Source organism: Pelobates fuscus, chromosome 3, assembly GCF_036172605.1.
Source record: "Pelobates fuscus isolate aPelFus1 chromosome 3, aPelFus1.pri, whole genome shotgun sequence".
NCBI classification, from domain to species: domain Eukaryota; kingdom Metazoa; phylum Chordata; class Amphibia; order Anura; family Pelobatidae; genus Pelobates; species Pelobates fuscus.
This window is the reverse complement of record NC_086319.1, coordinates 298,908,340-298,926,159: the sequence shown is the minus strand read 5'-3', so window position 1 is coordinate 298,926,159 and position 17,820 is coordinate 298,908,340. Positions and strand designations below refer to the sequence as shown.

The 17,820-nt window shown below is 42.9% G+C and overlaps 1 protein-coding gene across 4 annotated transcripts in view; it reads right to left on the bottom strand.

Moving 5' to 3' along the window:
* The window catches only part of DENND4A (DENN domain containing 4A), a 165,452-nt gene extending 150,068 nt beyond the window's left edge, over positions 1–15,384 (bottom strand). For 2 of the 4 annotated variants that reach the window (XM_063448761.1, XM_063448764.1), the window contains exon 1: positions 15,252–15,382. In XM_063448761.1, the coding sequence (XP_063304831.1) occupies positions 15,252–15,259 (8 nt within the window). In that variant the 5' untranslated portion in view covers positions 15,260–15,382. Of the gene's footprint in view, positions 1–15,251 lie in introns of all 4 variants that reach the window. The other 2 variants (XM_063448760.1, XM_063448763.1) reach the window with 2 other exon arrangements.
* Positions 15,385–17,820: the final 2,436 nt, after the last annotated feature.

Below are 17,820 nucleotides of genomic sequence, written 5' to 3'. Positions count from 1 at the left end.
TGGGTGCATCCAAAATTAAAGGTATAGCGCTAGCCAACGAAAAGATCGTGATCTGTGTGTCTGATCACGAAGCATTCAACGACCCAGGAGTGGTGCTGACAGGGGAAAGGGGGAGAGCAAAAAAATTTTTTTTAGGATCTGCCCCCTAGCCCAACAGTAATACTTATTAACCACTGCTAGCCCTTAAATTATAATAAGGGATGGGTCGCATTGTGACAAAAAGATAATGCATGTTAATGTTATAGTTAGTGGTCTATCAAACAAGTTAGACCTGTCATTATTGGTGTGAGTTAGAACGGTTAATAACGAATGTCAAAAGTAGTGATAGTGCAACAAAGTGCTAATAGGTGAAGAATAGATTGTTAACAGTGCTTGTCATCGGTGAATGAATGCGGTATAATTGAATTCTTCATTCAATCCCGATGGGGCCAACGTCTTAAAGAGATAAATCCACTTAGATTCTTTTTGTAACAAGATCCGATTAAAATCTCCTTTTCTGGGATTGGGCAACAGTTTCTCTATTGCCTGAAATCTTAGATTATCCGGTTTGCCTTCATGAAAGTTGGTAATGTGTCTAGCCACTGGTGTAGGGGTGGTGGTGTTTGCTATTGAATTAATGTGCTGTAAAATTCTCCTACGGAATTGCTGGAATGTTTTTCCGATGTATTGTGCACCACAGCTGCATGTTATAAGATAGACAACCCGGGTGGTGCTGCAATTCACCAGTGCATTAGTGGCTATGGTGATGTTGGACTGTGCTGACTGGACAGTCTTGGAGGGTGTAATATATCCACATGCCTTGCAGTGGCCACACCTGTACGTCCCTTTGGTATTGGTTAGCCAATTGCTAGGTGAGGATGGTACTGACAGGTGGCTATGGACAAGGAGGTCCTGTAAGTTGGTGGGTCTCCGTGCTGTTAATGGAGGGTAGTTGGGGAGAATGTCTTTCAGAAGGGGGTTATGAAGTAAAATTGGCCAGTTCTTGTGCAGTATATCAGACATGGTATTCCAGCCTCGATCGAACGTGGCGATACACCTTGGTATCTTTGAGTCTGCTTTAGGTTTGCTAGTCGTCAGGCTCACATGTCTGTTTATCCCACTGGCTCTTTGGAATGCCTGCTTGAGAATGCGGTTCGGATAACCTAACTCCTTGAATCTAGATCTTAATAGTTTGCATTCATTGTTATATGTAAGGTCTTCAGAGCAATTTCTTCTTGCTCGTAGGTATTGGCTAAAAGGGATCGAGGCTTTTAGCTTAAAAGGATGATGGCTGTCCCAGTGAAGGAGACTGTTGGTCGAGGTTGATTTTCGGAATAATTCAGTTTGGATACTGCCACCTTCTGTGAGGATTATTTTGAGATCTAGGAACACTAATTCTCGTTCGTCGATCACATGTGTGAGCTTCAAGTTGATCTCATTGTCATTGAGAGTTTGTACAAACTGTTCAAAAATCTGAATGGGGCCAGTCCAAAACAGGAGCACATCGTCGATGTATCTATGCCAGTTTAGAATATAACCTCTAAACTGGTCAAATTTCGCTGAAGTAACTATGTGCTGCTCCCACCATCCCAAAAAGAGATTGGCATACGTCGGTGCGCAAGTAGTGCCCATAGCTGTCCCTGAGATTTGCAGATAATAATGACCATTAAATGTAAAGTAGTTATGGGTCAAAATAAATTGAAGGGCATTGATAAAGAACACAGTTTGTGAATCGCTGTACGAGGTGTTCTCCAAAAAATATTTACAGGCTAGAAGCCCCATCTGGTGGGGTATGTTGGTGTACAGAGCCACCACATCAAGACTGGCTAGCATGGTGTATGGGGGGACTGACATATCATGCAAAAGTTGCAGAGCGGTCTTAGTGTCTTGGAGGTATGAGGGTAACCTTAGTACAATTGGATGTAAAATCTTCTCCATATATTGACTCAAACGCTCAGTTAAACAATTGTTCCCAGATACTATAGGTCTACCTGGTGGTGGGGATATACCTTTATGTACTTTGGGAAGACAATAGAACGTAGCGATTGTCGGGTTCTTGTGAGGTAATAGGAATTTAAATTCCTCTGTAGTAATGACCTGCTGTGTCCTGGCTTCAGTTAGTAAGGTGTCTAGCTCACTTAAGAATATGGTGGTTGGATCAGAAGGAAGGGTCCTGTAACTAAGGCTGTCATTAAGATGGATCATACACATATTGATGTAGTCATGTCTATTTTGTAGAACAATGTTACCCCCCTTGTCAGCAGGTTTAATAATGATATTTTCAAGTGTTTGGAGTTCTTTTAGTGCTAGACGTTCTTGCGGGCTTAGGTTATTGGGGATGGGCATGTGGTTAGATGTCATCTCAAATTGGTTAAGCGACATTTCCACAAAGAGGTCTATGTGTGGCGTGTCCTTGAAGTTGGGTGTAAAGCAACTGTGAGGTTTGAAATTAGTCAGGGGTCTTAGAGGATCCTGTTCATCTAGAAGGCTGGTTAGTGTTTTAGAAAGTTCATAATCCTTTAGAGACAGTCCTAACTCATTTGCCAATTGTTGGTCGCGTTTAGCATACATGATGTTGAGAGCTAATTTTCTACCAAATAGATTTATGTCCTTAGACCAGTTAAAATTGCTGCAGGTCGGAGTAGGAACAAAGGAAAGTCCTTTACTGAGAAGGTTAATATGGCGTGGTAGTAATGGAAAGTCTGACAGATTGATAATTCTATTCGATGTTAAGTCCTCTGTGTCCGGCCCTGGGTTTTGTACGCCCACCGATCCCTGTCCCTGAGTCTCCCCCGTTGTTGTCGCGGGGGATCCTGCTCTAAAAAAGTCGCAGATTGTGCACTAGACTGGGTAGGGGGGTTGTTAATTTCCAATGGAATGGGAATATCCAGAAAGGATACCGATCTGTCAGTATTCCTGAGTATGCTCTTATTACGGTATGGTTGGACACTGAAATCTCTTTTGCGGTCAGTACTTCTAGATGACGATTTGCGTCTTGGTCTGGGGGGTTCGTCCTGGTCTGACCAATCGGTCTCACCGGATGAAGACCCTCTATAATTACCCGGTCTCCTGTTATACTGTCTTTTTTGTCTGAAAATCTCACCGTTATTGAAGTCTTTGAAATCACGTTGGAATTTCTGGTGTTTTTTTATTTTCAAATGTTGTCTAAAGCTAGTGATGTTATTCTGTAACTTATTTTCCATAGGTATATACAGATTGTCAGACTTGAAGCTTTTTATTTTTGAGATTTCGTTTTGAAATTTAACATTAGTCTCGTCAAAGTTGGTTGTTTCTAATTTGATCAAAAAATCCATCAACCGGAAGGAACAGTCTAAAAGAATGGTGTTCCATTCATTGAGCTGTACTTCGGTTTGTATTTTATCTGGCAGGAGAATGTCGGGACGCAAACCTCTAGGTACTAATTTTTGTTGTGAGTATTGTCTCAAGCTAGTCAATTCCCAGAAACTTCTAATTTGTTCCTGGTATAATTTTTGAATGGCAAAAAAAGAGAAATTTATGTCATTATTAATAGTGTCACTGTTGGTGAGTGGATTAATCGAAAAGACGTTGGTGATCTCATCCTGTCCTAGGTTGGGATCACCCAATTTGTCCAATAGGTCAGTCATGAGACACAAGCACTTTAGTAAGTAATGGGAAATATACACTTTAATAGTCCAAGCCAGAGGAAAAGTATGTATTTAGGCAAGTCTATTTCCCAGCGGGCTGAGAATGGTATTGAAACCTTTTGGAATAAATAAGAAAAAAGCCCTTTAGTCGTCAATTGTATACTAATAGGACAGTACAGGGGATAACCCTACGTAAAGAATGCAAACAAAAAGAGAAAGGGGACTGTCCCTAAATAGCGAGAGATATCAAGAAAATATACTTTAATAAATTGAAATAAAAACACACACACCAAAGACTAACAAAGTAGCTATGTATTACTGCCTCAATAATGGATAATTGGGGCAGGCGAGATGACTATGACTACAATTGCTGGGTGTGCATAAACGGAAAGACAGTGAACAATCAAAAAAGGACACACATATATATAAAAACATGAGCTGATATCACCCTTAGGAATACACCTGTGTGAAGGAGTGTGTGTATAGAACAGGGTCCCAATGGGTATATAGTATGATATAGCTCAACAAACAGCACGTTGCTTATATGAGAAGAGTATGTTAACGGTCTAAACAATTCCCATAGTAGACATAGCTTGTATGGCTGGTATGTGCCTTGGTGAGCACTTCGCTAGAATAGCGATAAAGTTGTACAGTAGCTAGCATCAATGGCTGCAAGGGCTAACAACCTCCTAGGTAATTTCCCTGTGTAGCAATAACGTGCAGCAGGGACCCCAATGGATATGCAGGAGGGTAGAGCCAAAAAATTAATAATGATAAGTAAGCAGCTAATGTTAGGTATGTAAGACTTGGTATAGTCACACTGGTTGTCAGGCTGTCAACCCCCTGGGGAATACCACAGTGTATGTACAGAGTACAACAGGGTCCCAATAAGTATGCAGGGGGGTATAGTCAAAGTAAGCACTATAGTGGCAATGCTGTACAGTAGTTAGTGGCTAGCTGTAATAGCAAACCTGTACGTTGGTTAGCAGTAATCCTGAACTGTGCCTTCATGGGCACCTAGTATAAGGAAAGATATATATATGTTAATCTATTGCTAATAAGTGCCCTGAGCTGTGCCTTCAAGGGCACCTGGCAGTGAAGTAATTAGCCCACTAACGTGCTAAGATAAAGTATACAGGCTTTGCCCTAAACTGTGCCTTCGTGGGCACCTAGCAATGAGGGTAATCAGCTCACTAACGTGCTAAAATAAAGTCTCCAAGCAAATGAATAACCTAATCTGTGCCTTCGAGGGCACCTAGCCGTGAGAATAGAAAGCTTGCTAACGTGCTTGATTGATATCAGACCCAGACTTGGTGGTGCCAGGGAGGAAACTATTTTTTGTTTGATATTGATCACCCTCTTGAAGGTGAATAAATACTTTTAAAGTGTATAAATGTTGTGTTTGTGTGCCGATAAAAGTGTACTTGTTTTACCCCTCATCAAGTCTGATGTTTGGGAAAACTGCTAAATGAACTAGAATCAATCTGGACATCCGAGCTATATGAGGGAAGAACAAATATACAAAAATAAGTCCTGCCCTCAAACTCCCACTACTCCTGGGCGGCAGCAATGACCATAGTACACATCAACCCCAATACATACACTATAAACCAAAGAAAAAATTACTTGAATTTAGAATGGCCAGACTTAACGTACCAAAGAATAGTCAGAATACTTACCAAGGTCGGGGACACAGAATGAGACACAACGATGAGGGAAAGCCAAAAGTCAGGGATACCAGAATACAGGGAAGTCAAACTAAGCCAAAGTCAAATACCAGAAATAAAAGCTCAGGAACACACTCTCGGACAACCACTAAGGGAAACCACGACAGGGCACTGAGTAGAAGGAGTAGGTAATCTTAAATACCCTTCTTGTGGATCCGATTGGCCGTAACTGGCCTTTTACCCCAGAAAGTGCGTGTGCGTTCTTTATGTGACGTCTTGCACACGTTGACGTCGTCCATACCGTTGAACGGAAGTGGGGTTACAAATTGGTGTAGATCCACAGCGGCCGGCGTCCATCAACATGCTGCAGGGGTCAGACATATTGCTGCATGGCCGCTGAACGGCACTACCGCACTTATTGGCAAGGCAATTATTTTTAGTGTCGCAAGGTGAGGATGAACATGTTACACATAATCAGTAAGGAAAACATGTTATACATCACTAAACATAAAATGTGAAATAGATTTCAAAAGTCTATTTTTACCATATTATTGTTATCGGATTATTTGTTTTGTGTTGTCAAATATAGTGTAGTGGAGCTTTACACTTTAACATTACATTAATAACTGCACAAGTTGGGTACATTAAAGGACCACTCTAGTGCCAGGAAAACATACTCGTTTTCCTGGCACTAGAGTGCCCTGAGGGTGCCCCCACCCTCAGGGACCCCCTCCCGCCCGGCTCTGGAAAGGGGAAAGGGGTTAAATCTTACCTTTTTCCAGCGCTGGGCGGAGAGCTCACCTCCTGCTCTCCTCCTCCGATCCGCCTCTTCTCCTCCCCGTCGGCTGAATGCGCACGCGCGGCAAGAGCTGCGTGCGCATTCAGCCAGTCACATAGGAAAGCATTCATAATGCTTTCCTATGGACGCTGGCGTGCTCTCACTGTGAAAATCACAGTGAGAAGCACGCAAGCGCCTCTAGCGGCTGTCAATGAGACAGCCACTAGAGGACATAGGGGGAAGGCTTAACCCATTCATAAACATAGCAGTTACTCTGAAACTGCTATGTTTATGAAAAAATGGGTTAACCCTAGCTGGACCTGGCACCCAGACCACTTCATTAAGCTGAAGTGGTCTGGGTGCCTAGAGTGGTCCTTTAAAAGCATACTATAGTGTCAGGAATACAACGCTGTATTCCTGGCACTATAGCTCCCCCTACCATCCCCCTCCCTTGCGCTCCTCCCGCACAGGTAAAAAAAAGGTTTAGATACTATTCATTTACTTACCTGACTCCAGCACCGATGTCCCTCGGCAGGGGACGACGCTCCGCCCATCCCCCGACTAGCAGACGCTAATGCGCATGCGTGGCAAATGCAGCGCGCCCTTTAGAACTACCCATAGAAAAGCAGTGAATCAATGCTTTCCTGTGGGGAAAAATCTGATGCTGGATGTCCTCATGCAGAGCATGATGATGTCCAGCGTCAAATATTGGGTCTGTTTCAATCCAGGGAACCCTCTGGTGGCTGTCTGGGAGACAGGCACTGGAGGCAGACTTAGTGCTCTCTGGAACTGCAATGTTGTACATTGCAGCACTAAGTACAATAGGGACACTGTACCCAGACCAATTCAATGAGCTGAAGTAGTCTGGGTGCCTATAGTGTCCCGTTAATAAATCAAGAATAATGGGAGAAGCTAAATTCAAGTTCCTTTTCATGGTAGACAAATTTACATGTAAAAATATTTGATAGAATTTTTATGTGGACTTTTTCTGCAATAATAATACACATTGCCAAGAGTAATTAGAGCAGAACTATCACTTGTGAGCTTTTTGAACAACTAATCTCTGCAGGTCCATACACAGCGCGTGTCCGTGTATGGCAATACTGAAGAAATGTCCGAGATCGTGTCCACTCTTACACCATTTCTCTGTAGATGCCCAAGCTCACATGAGTGTGCTTGTGGCATCTTGAGCAGGCAAAGTCACCCAGACCACATAAGTGCGCCGGAGGTAATTGTGTTTTTTTTTTTTCTTACCTCAGCTGGATTATTCACCCCAGTAAATCCTTCATTGGTGTACCTCACGCTGTCCCTGACTGACTGCCGCCAACATACTAATACTGAAGATCCTGGCAATTCAGCTGCCAGGAACCACGCCCACCGTTTCCAGAGTATAACTGTGAGGTCTATGGAAGATCCCACAAAACTGCAGGATCCTCCATGAACAGAGCCTGAATCCCACAGCCGTTATTGGTGAAGGCTGCTGGGATGGAAAAAAGTTGACAGAGTAGCTCTACCTTTTGTCAGCTTTCGTCAACCTTTACCATTAGACAATCTAGTCCTTACTTTGTGTTATGATATCTTTAGAGTGCATTGAAATTTCAATTAAAATTCCAGCACTGTCTTAACCAGTAGCTCATAAAGATTATATATAAAAAGTAACAGATCCACTTGAATCACTGTATCCTGTCTCCGTAATTTTGTTTGTAGTTTTTTTTTTAAATGTAGCAATACGAGATTATGTTTTTGTTATTTTGTGGAAGTTAGGCAGGATGAAATAAATGCCTTTATCCTAAAGGGCTACTCCAATTACCATAGCCACTTGAGTGATTTGTAGTGGTCATGGTGCCTGGAGTCTGTATGTGCAGCATCTCGCTATGAAACACTGCACATACAGAGTTTAAAGAGACACTATAGGTACAGCTCATTGAAGTAGCTTGGTTTCTTCATCTAAGTGTTGCTTCTAAGTGTGGTTGGAGATATTCTGGAGAGTTTTACAGAAGCTTCAACTGTCTAAGAGTTGTGCTAAGAGTTTTTCTTTTATACTGTTACAGGTAATATTCATCTGTAGGAAAAGGTTACTGACTGCACTAGGTTTGATTTCCTGTTGGTAATTACAAGGCATTTGATTTGATTAGTTAGCTACTTGCTATTGGTTGCTGTTTAATTAGCTATTGTTTGCAAATAAGCAGAGGCCTTCCCAGGTGTTAAACATTCCTAGTGGGTGGTGATTTTAGGAGTATATAAGGGTTGTTGTCATTAGCTTGGCTAATATAGCTTGGTTGCTTCATCTAAGTGTTGCTTCTAAGTGTGGTTGGAGATATTCTGGAGAGTGTTGCTTCTAAGTGTGGTTGGGGATATTCTGGAGAGTGTTGCTTCTAAGTGTGGTTGGGGATATTCTGGAGAGTGTTGCTTCTAAGTGTGGTTGGGGATATTCTGGAGAGTGTTGCTTCTAAGTGTGGTTGGAGATATTCTGGAGAGTGTTGCTTCTAAGTGTGGTTGGAGATATTCTGGAGATAACCTGGAGGTAATCTGAGGTATTCAGGAGGATAAATAAAAAGTTAAGATTTGTTTGATTTAAATTATTCACCTCATTGGAATGGCAGACTTAGTCCAGTGTAATAGTTGCTATGCATTTGTTTCACGTTCCACTTTTTGGAGGTTTGGTTGTTGTCTAATCTGTAGACAGTTCTCTATCTTGCGGCAGGAGATTGTATTTTTGAAGACTGAGATTTGTAAATTATCTGGTAAACAAACTCAGGCTGGAACTGCTGCAAAGCCACTGCCGCAGAGACATACTAGGAATGGCAGATGGATCACTGTAGGATCTGGTAGACTTAGAGTTGTGGATAAAAAGCATATAGGCTAGTGGTGTTGCGGAGAGAGGCATTAAGGCTAGTGGTGTTGTGGAGAGAGGCATTGAGGCTAGTGGTGTTGTGGAGAGAGGCATTGAGGCTAGTGGTGTTGTGGAGAGAGGCATTGAGGCTAGTGGTGTTGGGGAGAGAGGCATTGAGGCTAGTGGTGTTGTGGAGAGAGGCACTGAGGCTAGTGGTGTTGCGGAAAGAGGCACTGAGGCTAGTGGTGTTGTGGAGAGAGGCATTGAGGCTAGTGGTGTTGTGGAGAGAGGCACTGAGGCTAGTGGTGTTGTGGAGAGAGGCACTGAGGCTAGTGGTGTTGTGGAGAGAGGCACTGAGGCTAGTGGTGTTGTGGAGAGAGAGGCTTGGAGACTATGATGAGGCCTAATAGAAAGCAGTTGTTGTTAGGGGATTCCATCATAAGAGGTGTGGAGATGGACAATGGTGGTCTTGTGAGGTGTCTTCCCGGAGCTACTGCTCACAGAGACAGGAGACGTATCTGTAATATTGTTAAGCGAGCAAAGCAGGAAGGCGAATTGGATTTATTAGTCCATCTAGGGACAAATGACTTGGCTTGCAATGAGGTTTCAGAGGTTAAGGACATTTTTAGTGTTTTTGCCAATGATATACGGCAGGTTGCTTCCACACTGTCATTCTCTGAAGTTCTGCCTGTGCATAACACTCAGAACGACAGGCAGATGCGTATTAGGGACTTTAACTTGTGGCTTGGTGAATGGTGTCGGGACCAAGAATTTGGCTTTATTTCTCATGGTAGCTCTGTTTGGAATGGAAATAAACTGTACAAAAAAAGATGGTTTGCATCTTTCTCAAAAGGGAACAAACGTTCTCAGTGAGCAGTTCAGAGGTTTTGCTAGGATGTATTTAAACTAGGAGGGGCGCAAAAGGGTGATAAAACTTCAATCCAATTGTCCCTCAAAACAAGGACAGAAGGTGCCTGTAGCAAGTGTGTTAAAAATGATAAGCTTAGAGTCATGTCTACAAATGCTCGCAGTTTAGGGAATAAGATCCATGAACTTATGGCAATAATGGCAACTGATAGTGTAGATTTAGTCGCTGTTACTGAGACATGGTATAATGAGAAAAATGACTGGGACATAGCAATACCAGGATACTCCTTATATAGAAAAGACAGGGAAGGCAGGAAAGGGGTAGGAGTGGCCCTGTATGTGAAGGATAGCATAAAATCTAGCCTAATAAAAGTTAGTGAGGCGAACATAGAGTTCGTTTGGGTTACATTAGAATTTGGTAATCACACAGTAACTCGTGTAGGTGTGATTTATAGGCCCCCAGGACAAATTGAAGAGTTAGATAATCTACTAGTTGAGGAAATAGCTAAAATGACAATGAAGGGGGAAGTTATCATCATGGGTGACTTTAATCTTTCTGATGTGAATTGGAAAACAAAAATAGCTGATTGTGCCAGGAGCACACATATTCTAAACTCCCTACTGGGATTGTCTCTAAAACAAGTCGTTGAGGAGCCAACTTGTAAAGAGGCCATACTAGATTTACTGTTAACAAATGGAGATTTGGTATCCGATATTACTGTAGGTGAAAGTTTAGGATCCAGTGATCATCAGTCAGTGTGGTTTAATATAAGAACAGTGACTGAGTCACACCACACAAAAACAAAAGTTTTAGACTTTAGAAAAACAGACTTTTCTAAAATTAGAATATGTGTAAAGGAGTCATTATCAGACTGGAGCAATTTAAATGGAGTCCAATAGAAATGGGATTATTTAAAAGTTGCACTACTGAAGGCAACAGAAAATTGCATTAGGCTTGTGGTACTCCGCAGATGTGGCCAAAATAGTAAAAAACAAAAAGTTAGCATTTAGTAATTATAAAAAAAAACCAGAGTGAGGAAGACAGAATGATCTATAAGATTAGTCAGAAAGAGGCTAAGCAAGTTATAAGAGCTTTCAAATCACACACATAAAGAGAAAATAGCACAGTCAGTAAAAAAGGGGGACAAAACTTTTTTTAGATACATAAATGAGAAAAGAAAAGTAAAACAAGGATTAGTTAGATTAAAAACAAAAGAAGGAAGGTATGTAGAAGAGGATAAAGGTCTAGCTGACTGCCTCAATGACTATTTTTGTTCGGTATTTACAGATGAAAATGAAGGAAAAGGACCTCAGTTAAGAAAAAGGATAAATGAGTCATTTATTACACGTGAGTTTACAGAGGAAGAGGTTCTATTTCAACTGTCAAATAAGTCAATGGGACCTGATGGAATACACCCAGAGCTATTAAAAGAGCTTAGTGGTGTACTAGCAAAACCATTAACAGATTTATTTAACCAATCATTGATAACAGGAGTAGTCCCAGAAGATTGGAAGTTGGCGAATGTTGTGCCCATTCACAAGAAAGGTAATAGGGAGGAGTCGGGCAACTATAGGCCAGTAAGCCTTACTTCAGTAGTGGGGAAAGTGATGGAAACCATGTTAAAGGATAGGATTGTTGAACATCTAAAAACACATAGATTTCAAGATCAGAGACAACATTGATTTTTTTCATTGGGTAACTAAAATTATAGATCAGGGTGGTGCAGTAGACATTGCTTACCTAGATTTCAGTAAGGCTTTTGACACTGTTGCACATAGAAGGCTTATCAATAAACTGCAATATTTAAGTTTGGATTCCAATATTGTTGAATGGGTAAGGCAGTGGCTGAGTGACAGGCAACAGAGGGTTGTAGTCAATGGAGTATATTCGAAGCTTGGGCTTGTCAAGAGTGGGGTACCTCAGGGATCTGTACTTGGACCCATTCTCTTTAATATTTTTATTAGTGATATTGCAGAAGGTCTTGATGGTAAGGTATGTCTTTTTGCTGATGATACTAAGATATGTAACAGGGTTGATGTTCCAGGAGGGATAAGCCAAATGGCTAATGATTTAGGTAAACTAGAATAATGGTCAGAGTTGTGGCAACTGACATTTAATATGGATAAGTGCAAGATAATGCATCTTGGACGTAAAAACCCAAGGGCAGAGTACAGAATATTTGATAGAGTCATAACCTCAACATCTGAGGAAAGGGATTTAGGGGTGATTATTTCTGATGACTTAAAGGTAGGCAGACAATGTAATAGAGCAGCAGGAAATGCTAGCAGAATGCTTGGTTGTATAGGGAGAGGCATTAGCAGTAGAAAGAGGGAAGTGCTCATGCCATTGTACAGAACACTGGTGAGACCTCACTTGGAGTATTGTACGCAGTACTGGAGACCGTATCTTCAGAAGGATATTAATACCTTAGAGAGAGTTCAGAGAAGGGCTACTAAACTGGTTCACGGATTGCAGGATAAAACTTACCAGGAAAGGTTAAAGGATCTTAACATGTATAGCTTGGAGGAAAGACGAGACAGGGGGGATATGATAGAAACATTTAAATACATAAAGGGAATCAACACAGTAAAGGAGGAGACTATATTTAAAAGAAGAAAAAGTACCACAACAAGAGGACATAGTCTTAAATTAGAGGGACAAAGTTAAAAATAATATCAGGAAGTACCATGGCAACACTCCGACCTGCCTGCTGTTCTCGCGGGAGGAGAGCGAAGTCAGCCTGCAGCCAGAGGAGCTGCAGGCTGAACAGCACGCGCCACCACTGGACCACCAGGGATTGAATTGAAGCTGTTCCCCCTCTCCCCTGGGCCTTGACCAAAGGTAAGGGGGGAGGGGAGTAATAAAAAAGTGGTTTTTTTTTTTTTTTTTAAATATAAATATATCAATGCTTTAACCTCCCCCCCATACCCACACTACACTCCTCCCCCTCACCAACAGCACCCCCCCACACACAGAACCCCCCACACACACACAAACCCCCCCACACACACACAGAACCCCCCCCCCACACACACACACAGAACCCCCCCACACACACAGAACCCCTTCACGCACACAGAACCCCTTCACGCACACAGAACCCCTCCACACATAAACAGAACCCCTCCACACATAAACAGAACCCCTCCACACATAAACAGAACCCCTCCACACATAAACAGAACCCCTCCACACATAAACAGAACCCCTCCATGCACACAGAACCCCTCCACACTTAAACAGAACTCCTCCATGCACACAGAACCCCTCCACACATAAACAGCACCCCTCCACACACACAGAACCCCTTCGCACACAAAACCCCTCCACGCACACAAAATCCCTCCACACATAAACAGCACCCCTCCACACATAAACAGCACCCCTCCACACACACAGAACCCGTCCACGCACACAGAACCCCTTCACGCACACAGAACCCCTTCATGCACACAGAACCCCTTCACGCACACAGAACCCCCCCACGCACACAGCACCCCTCCACGCACAAACGGCACTCTCTCCACGCACAAACGGCACTCTCTCCACGCACTATGCTAAAATCCACGGGTTAGGGGGCGCAAATTACTTGCCTTGCCCCGGGTGCTGACAACCCATGCTACGCCACTGAGTCAGTGATAAACTATTTTCAAACAGGCTTTATGAAACTACAATGTTTACACAGAGCCTCAAGTAGCTGTATTCCTGACAGCCACAAGAGGCACTTCAGCTGCACTGACCAAGTAAACATTTGTCACATAAGGCGGAAGATCATAGGAAAGCATTGAATAAAATGATTTCCTATTAGAAAGCTTGGATGCGCACCCAGCACTCTTCTCGGGTCTCCAATGCTCCTCTATGAGAAGCATTTTAAGTGGCCCATAGCGGAGAAGGTCATGCTCCTTCGCGTTAACGTTGCGGAGGTGGAGAATTGAGCAGGAACGTCTCTGGAAAAAGGTAAATAAAACAGGTTTGCACCAGGCATGATGGGCAAAGTCACCCCAAAGAGAGAGAGCAGTAGAGGTGAGTTGTTTTTTTTTTTTACTTTTTTCCGGTGTAGTGACAGTTCCACTTTAGCAAAGTACACTAGTACACAATTATTTGGCACATATTTGGTTAATATTTTCATTTATTGGTAATAGTATTTATTAGTTTATAAGAGGCGAACCAGAAACTAACTGTTCATATACATATATGGAATGTATTTATTTGCATAATTCTAAACAAAATTTGTCAGTTCTAAAGTTTTTGGTAGTTATATCCCTTCCCTGTTCTCCCACTTCCTTCCCTTTTTTCATCACGTCAGTTTCCTTTCTTATATTCTCATAGTTTTTCCTGGTAAGTCCATATAAGTTAGTCATACACACAAATATCTTTGTACACAATTTCTGATCACAACTTGTCAACATTCTTAAAAGCATAAATAAATCATTATTGTTAAGAATTATTTATACATATATACCATAACCTCACATCTGTGTCCTATATAGGGATGTCTGTCTCACTGACTTAGGGCATCTGAAATAGGTGTAAGTAAGATATGTAGGCATGGTATGCATGTCTGTAACATGTATCATTGGTGTTGTTTTCCATGTATATATGTATGACATGAAGCATGAAAGCAGTATGGAAGTTCATGGCTGGCTGATGGTAATGGCAGTTAAAATCCAGCAGCAGGAAGCTGCAGTAGACCAAAGCCTGCTGTTTGTGTTCAAAGGAGTGGAAAGTGATAGCGTTACGAAAATATTCCAGTTTAATTGAAGTCATCTGCAATATTCCAGTCTTTAAAACCATCTAGTAACGTGTGCATAAAAACAATCTCAGCGAGAAAAAAAAATAGGAATTTATAAACTGACACGTATGAGCTCAAGAAAACATATACTTTAAATGCGGTTTGATGAATGCTTATTTTACTGAAGTTATGCAATGTTAGTCCATGCTGTAGGCTCATTTACGCAGGTCCCTCACATATTCTGTCCACCCTTTTAAGAATACTATGGAATATGTTAGTGCTTCATAAAAAATAGTAATAATGTCAAGTTTAGCTAACTCCAAACTTTAAATATGATTCTAAATGGAACTGATGATTCTCACTCAGGATTTGTGAGAAACCAGTTAATAAATACTTGTTGGCTTCTCTTGCTTCATAACAGGTTGTCTATTACTCATTTAGAGCACTGTGGTCTGCCTTATAGTTTTCTATATGACTATTGTTAATATTAACATTTATATAGTGCTAACTTATTCCGCAGTTTACATCTCACCGTGGTGCTAAGCAGTGTTTTGGAGATGACTCAAGCCAAGTCTAATAAAAAAAACACTAAAACACTATTAACATTTCTGCATTAAGTATTCTGAAAAATGTAAGAGAAATTCACCTTGTGGAAAAAATTGTTAACTTTTTGTTGCGCAGCAAGCTTTGTGTCCTAACGTTGGTTACTGTGAGACATTGCAGTACTCTGTAAACCTGAAGAACAGTAGTATGTGACCTGCCATTTACCTGTCCATTTTCAGTTTTTCTCCTACGAGGCCCTCCTCACTGCTGGATCGTGTCCCACTGTGCTTGGCATTCGCTAATTGAGCTCCTTCTTTGACCCAGCTCTGAATGAAACGCCTGTGTCACTGCTCTTTAGAGAAGTGTCGTGTTGGCGTCACAGACAAGCAATGTTATGGGGAAACCCTGTGGTTTGCAGAACATGCACCAGGTCTTTGAAACATGCTGAGATTACAGTAAGGGGTGGGAGGACGTTTCTTTCTACACACAGGACATACCATTTTCTGCTCATGTTCTTGCCAAGTGATCATGTCCCTCACTGGGCTGGTTCTCTTACATGGTTAAGGAATGTCCTTCTTTGAAAACCAAAACGAAACAGCTGCTAAAACTCTTAGCCGGTAGCTGAGAGGAGGGAGGCAGAAGTTCAAGCAGCTGAGCTGTTTCACATATGAAGAGAACAGTGCTATTAAAAATGAAAGAGGGACAGAGTTCCATTGTATCCCACGACACTATGGTGTTTATTCACTAAAGTATGAATTGCTAGAACTATTCGGGGCAATCCAGAATCATTCAGAGGCTAAAAATATACATCTAACACTGAATGGAGAATGACAAGTCAAAATTAAAGGGATACTCAAAGCACAAAAACAACTTTAGATTAATAAAGCAGTTTAAGTGTATATATCATGTTCCTAACCACAACTCCCCTGCCTGTGACTCATACAACCTACATGACAAAATGGTTCCATTTTCAAACAGCACATTGGGTTCACTTTAGAAGTTTTTATCTCTTACTCATACTTTTTAATCAAAAAAAGGAGGTCCTTGCAGACTCTTACAGGCCTTTTAACAGAGCAGGAGATAAGATATTCTAAATTAAACAGATTGTGCAATATATGAAGTTTAATCATTAGAACTCTCTTTAAAGTTAATGTGTAGGGAGACTAAGGTCACATGCAGGGAAGAAGCTCCAAGGGCTGCATAAACAAAGTGATTTAACTACTAAATGGCAGGGAATTGAGCAGTTAGACTGCAGGTGCATGAGCTATAAACTAAGCTAACAAAATAAGCTGAAGTTGTTTTGGTGCTTATAACAGGCCTCCCAACTGACAGTAAAGATTTCCTGGTCCTGTCCCGCCTTAGTTCACTGGTGACCCGCTTTTGGGGAGACCAGGGAACTATCCCCAACAAGCACAGTGCAAGCGCATCATTAGAATTAAACAGTCAGGCAGGAATGACAGGCAGGCTGATAAGCATTCACGCTAGGCCAGTGGCGTAGCAAAGAGGGGAGGGGCAGTCCACCAAGGGCAGCACTTTTTGGGGGACGGCAAGACCCCTGCTGACTTCCATACTCCCTCCCACCCTCTGAGTGAGACCTGGCAGCGATCCTGCTCTGCTTGCTAGGTCTCCTCCATGCGGTGCAGTGAGTGAGGGGAAGAGGTGGGGCAGGAGGCATGGGAAGTGAGGTCACTTCCTATGCATTCTGTCCTGTGAGTGAGGAGGAAGAGCAGCCTGACAGAAAAACAGGTAGGCTCTTCCCTGCACAGCCCCCTCCTCACTGTACCCTCACAGATCCTCTCTCCCCTCCCTCCCCTACACAGATCCCCTCTCCCCCTCCCTCCACTGCACAGCCCCCTCCTCACTGTATGCTCACAGATCCCCTCTCCCCCTGCCTCTCCTGCACAGATACCCTCCCCCCTCCCCCGCACAGATACCCTCTCCCCCTCCCTCCTCCGCACAGATACCCTCTCCCCCTCCCTCCCCTGCACAGATCCCCTCCCTCCCCTGCACAGATCCCCTCTCCCCCTGCTTCTCCTGCACAGATCCCCACTGCCCCTCCCTCCCCTGCACAGATCCCCCTTCCTCTCCTGCACAGATCCCCTCTCCCCCTCCTCACTGTACCCTCACAGATCCCCTCTCCCCCTCCCTCCCCTGCACAGATCCTCTCCCTCCCTCGAACAGATCCCCTCTCCCCCTCCCTCGCACAGATCCTCTCCCTCCCTGCCCTGAACAGATCCCCTCTCCCCCTCCCTCCCCTGCACAGATCCCCCCTTCCAAACATGTACTCCTGACCCTATAGTGTTAACACCACCATCTAGCCCCCCTGGGCCCCTCATGCCTCCATAAATATAGTAAAAATCTTACTGTATTCAAGCCAGAAGCTGTAAATCTGCATGCTGTTAGACTCAGAAAAACAAGCAGTCTGCTGACGTGGTAGCCTGATCCAATCACAGTGCTTCCCCATAGGATTGGCTGAGACTGAAAAAGAGGCAGATCAGGGGCAGAGCCAGCATGAGTCAAACACAGCCCTGGCCAATCAGCATCTCCTCATAGAGATTAATTGAATCAATGAATCTCTATGAGGAAAGTTCAGTGTCTGCATACAGAGGGAGGAGATACTGAATCACAGAATGCTGTGCACAGTGCTGCCCTGTGCTCTGCTGACAGCAGATCTGAGTGGATGAAGGCATATTATGCCTCCATCAACTCCAAAGTCCCTCTGGTTCACTCTGAGTGACTGCAACTGGAGGTGTTCATAGCTTTCAATGTAAACACTATTTTCTCAGAAAGGCTG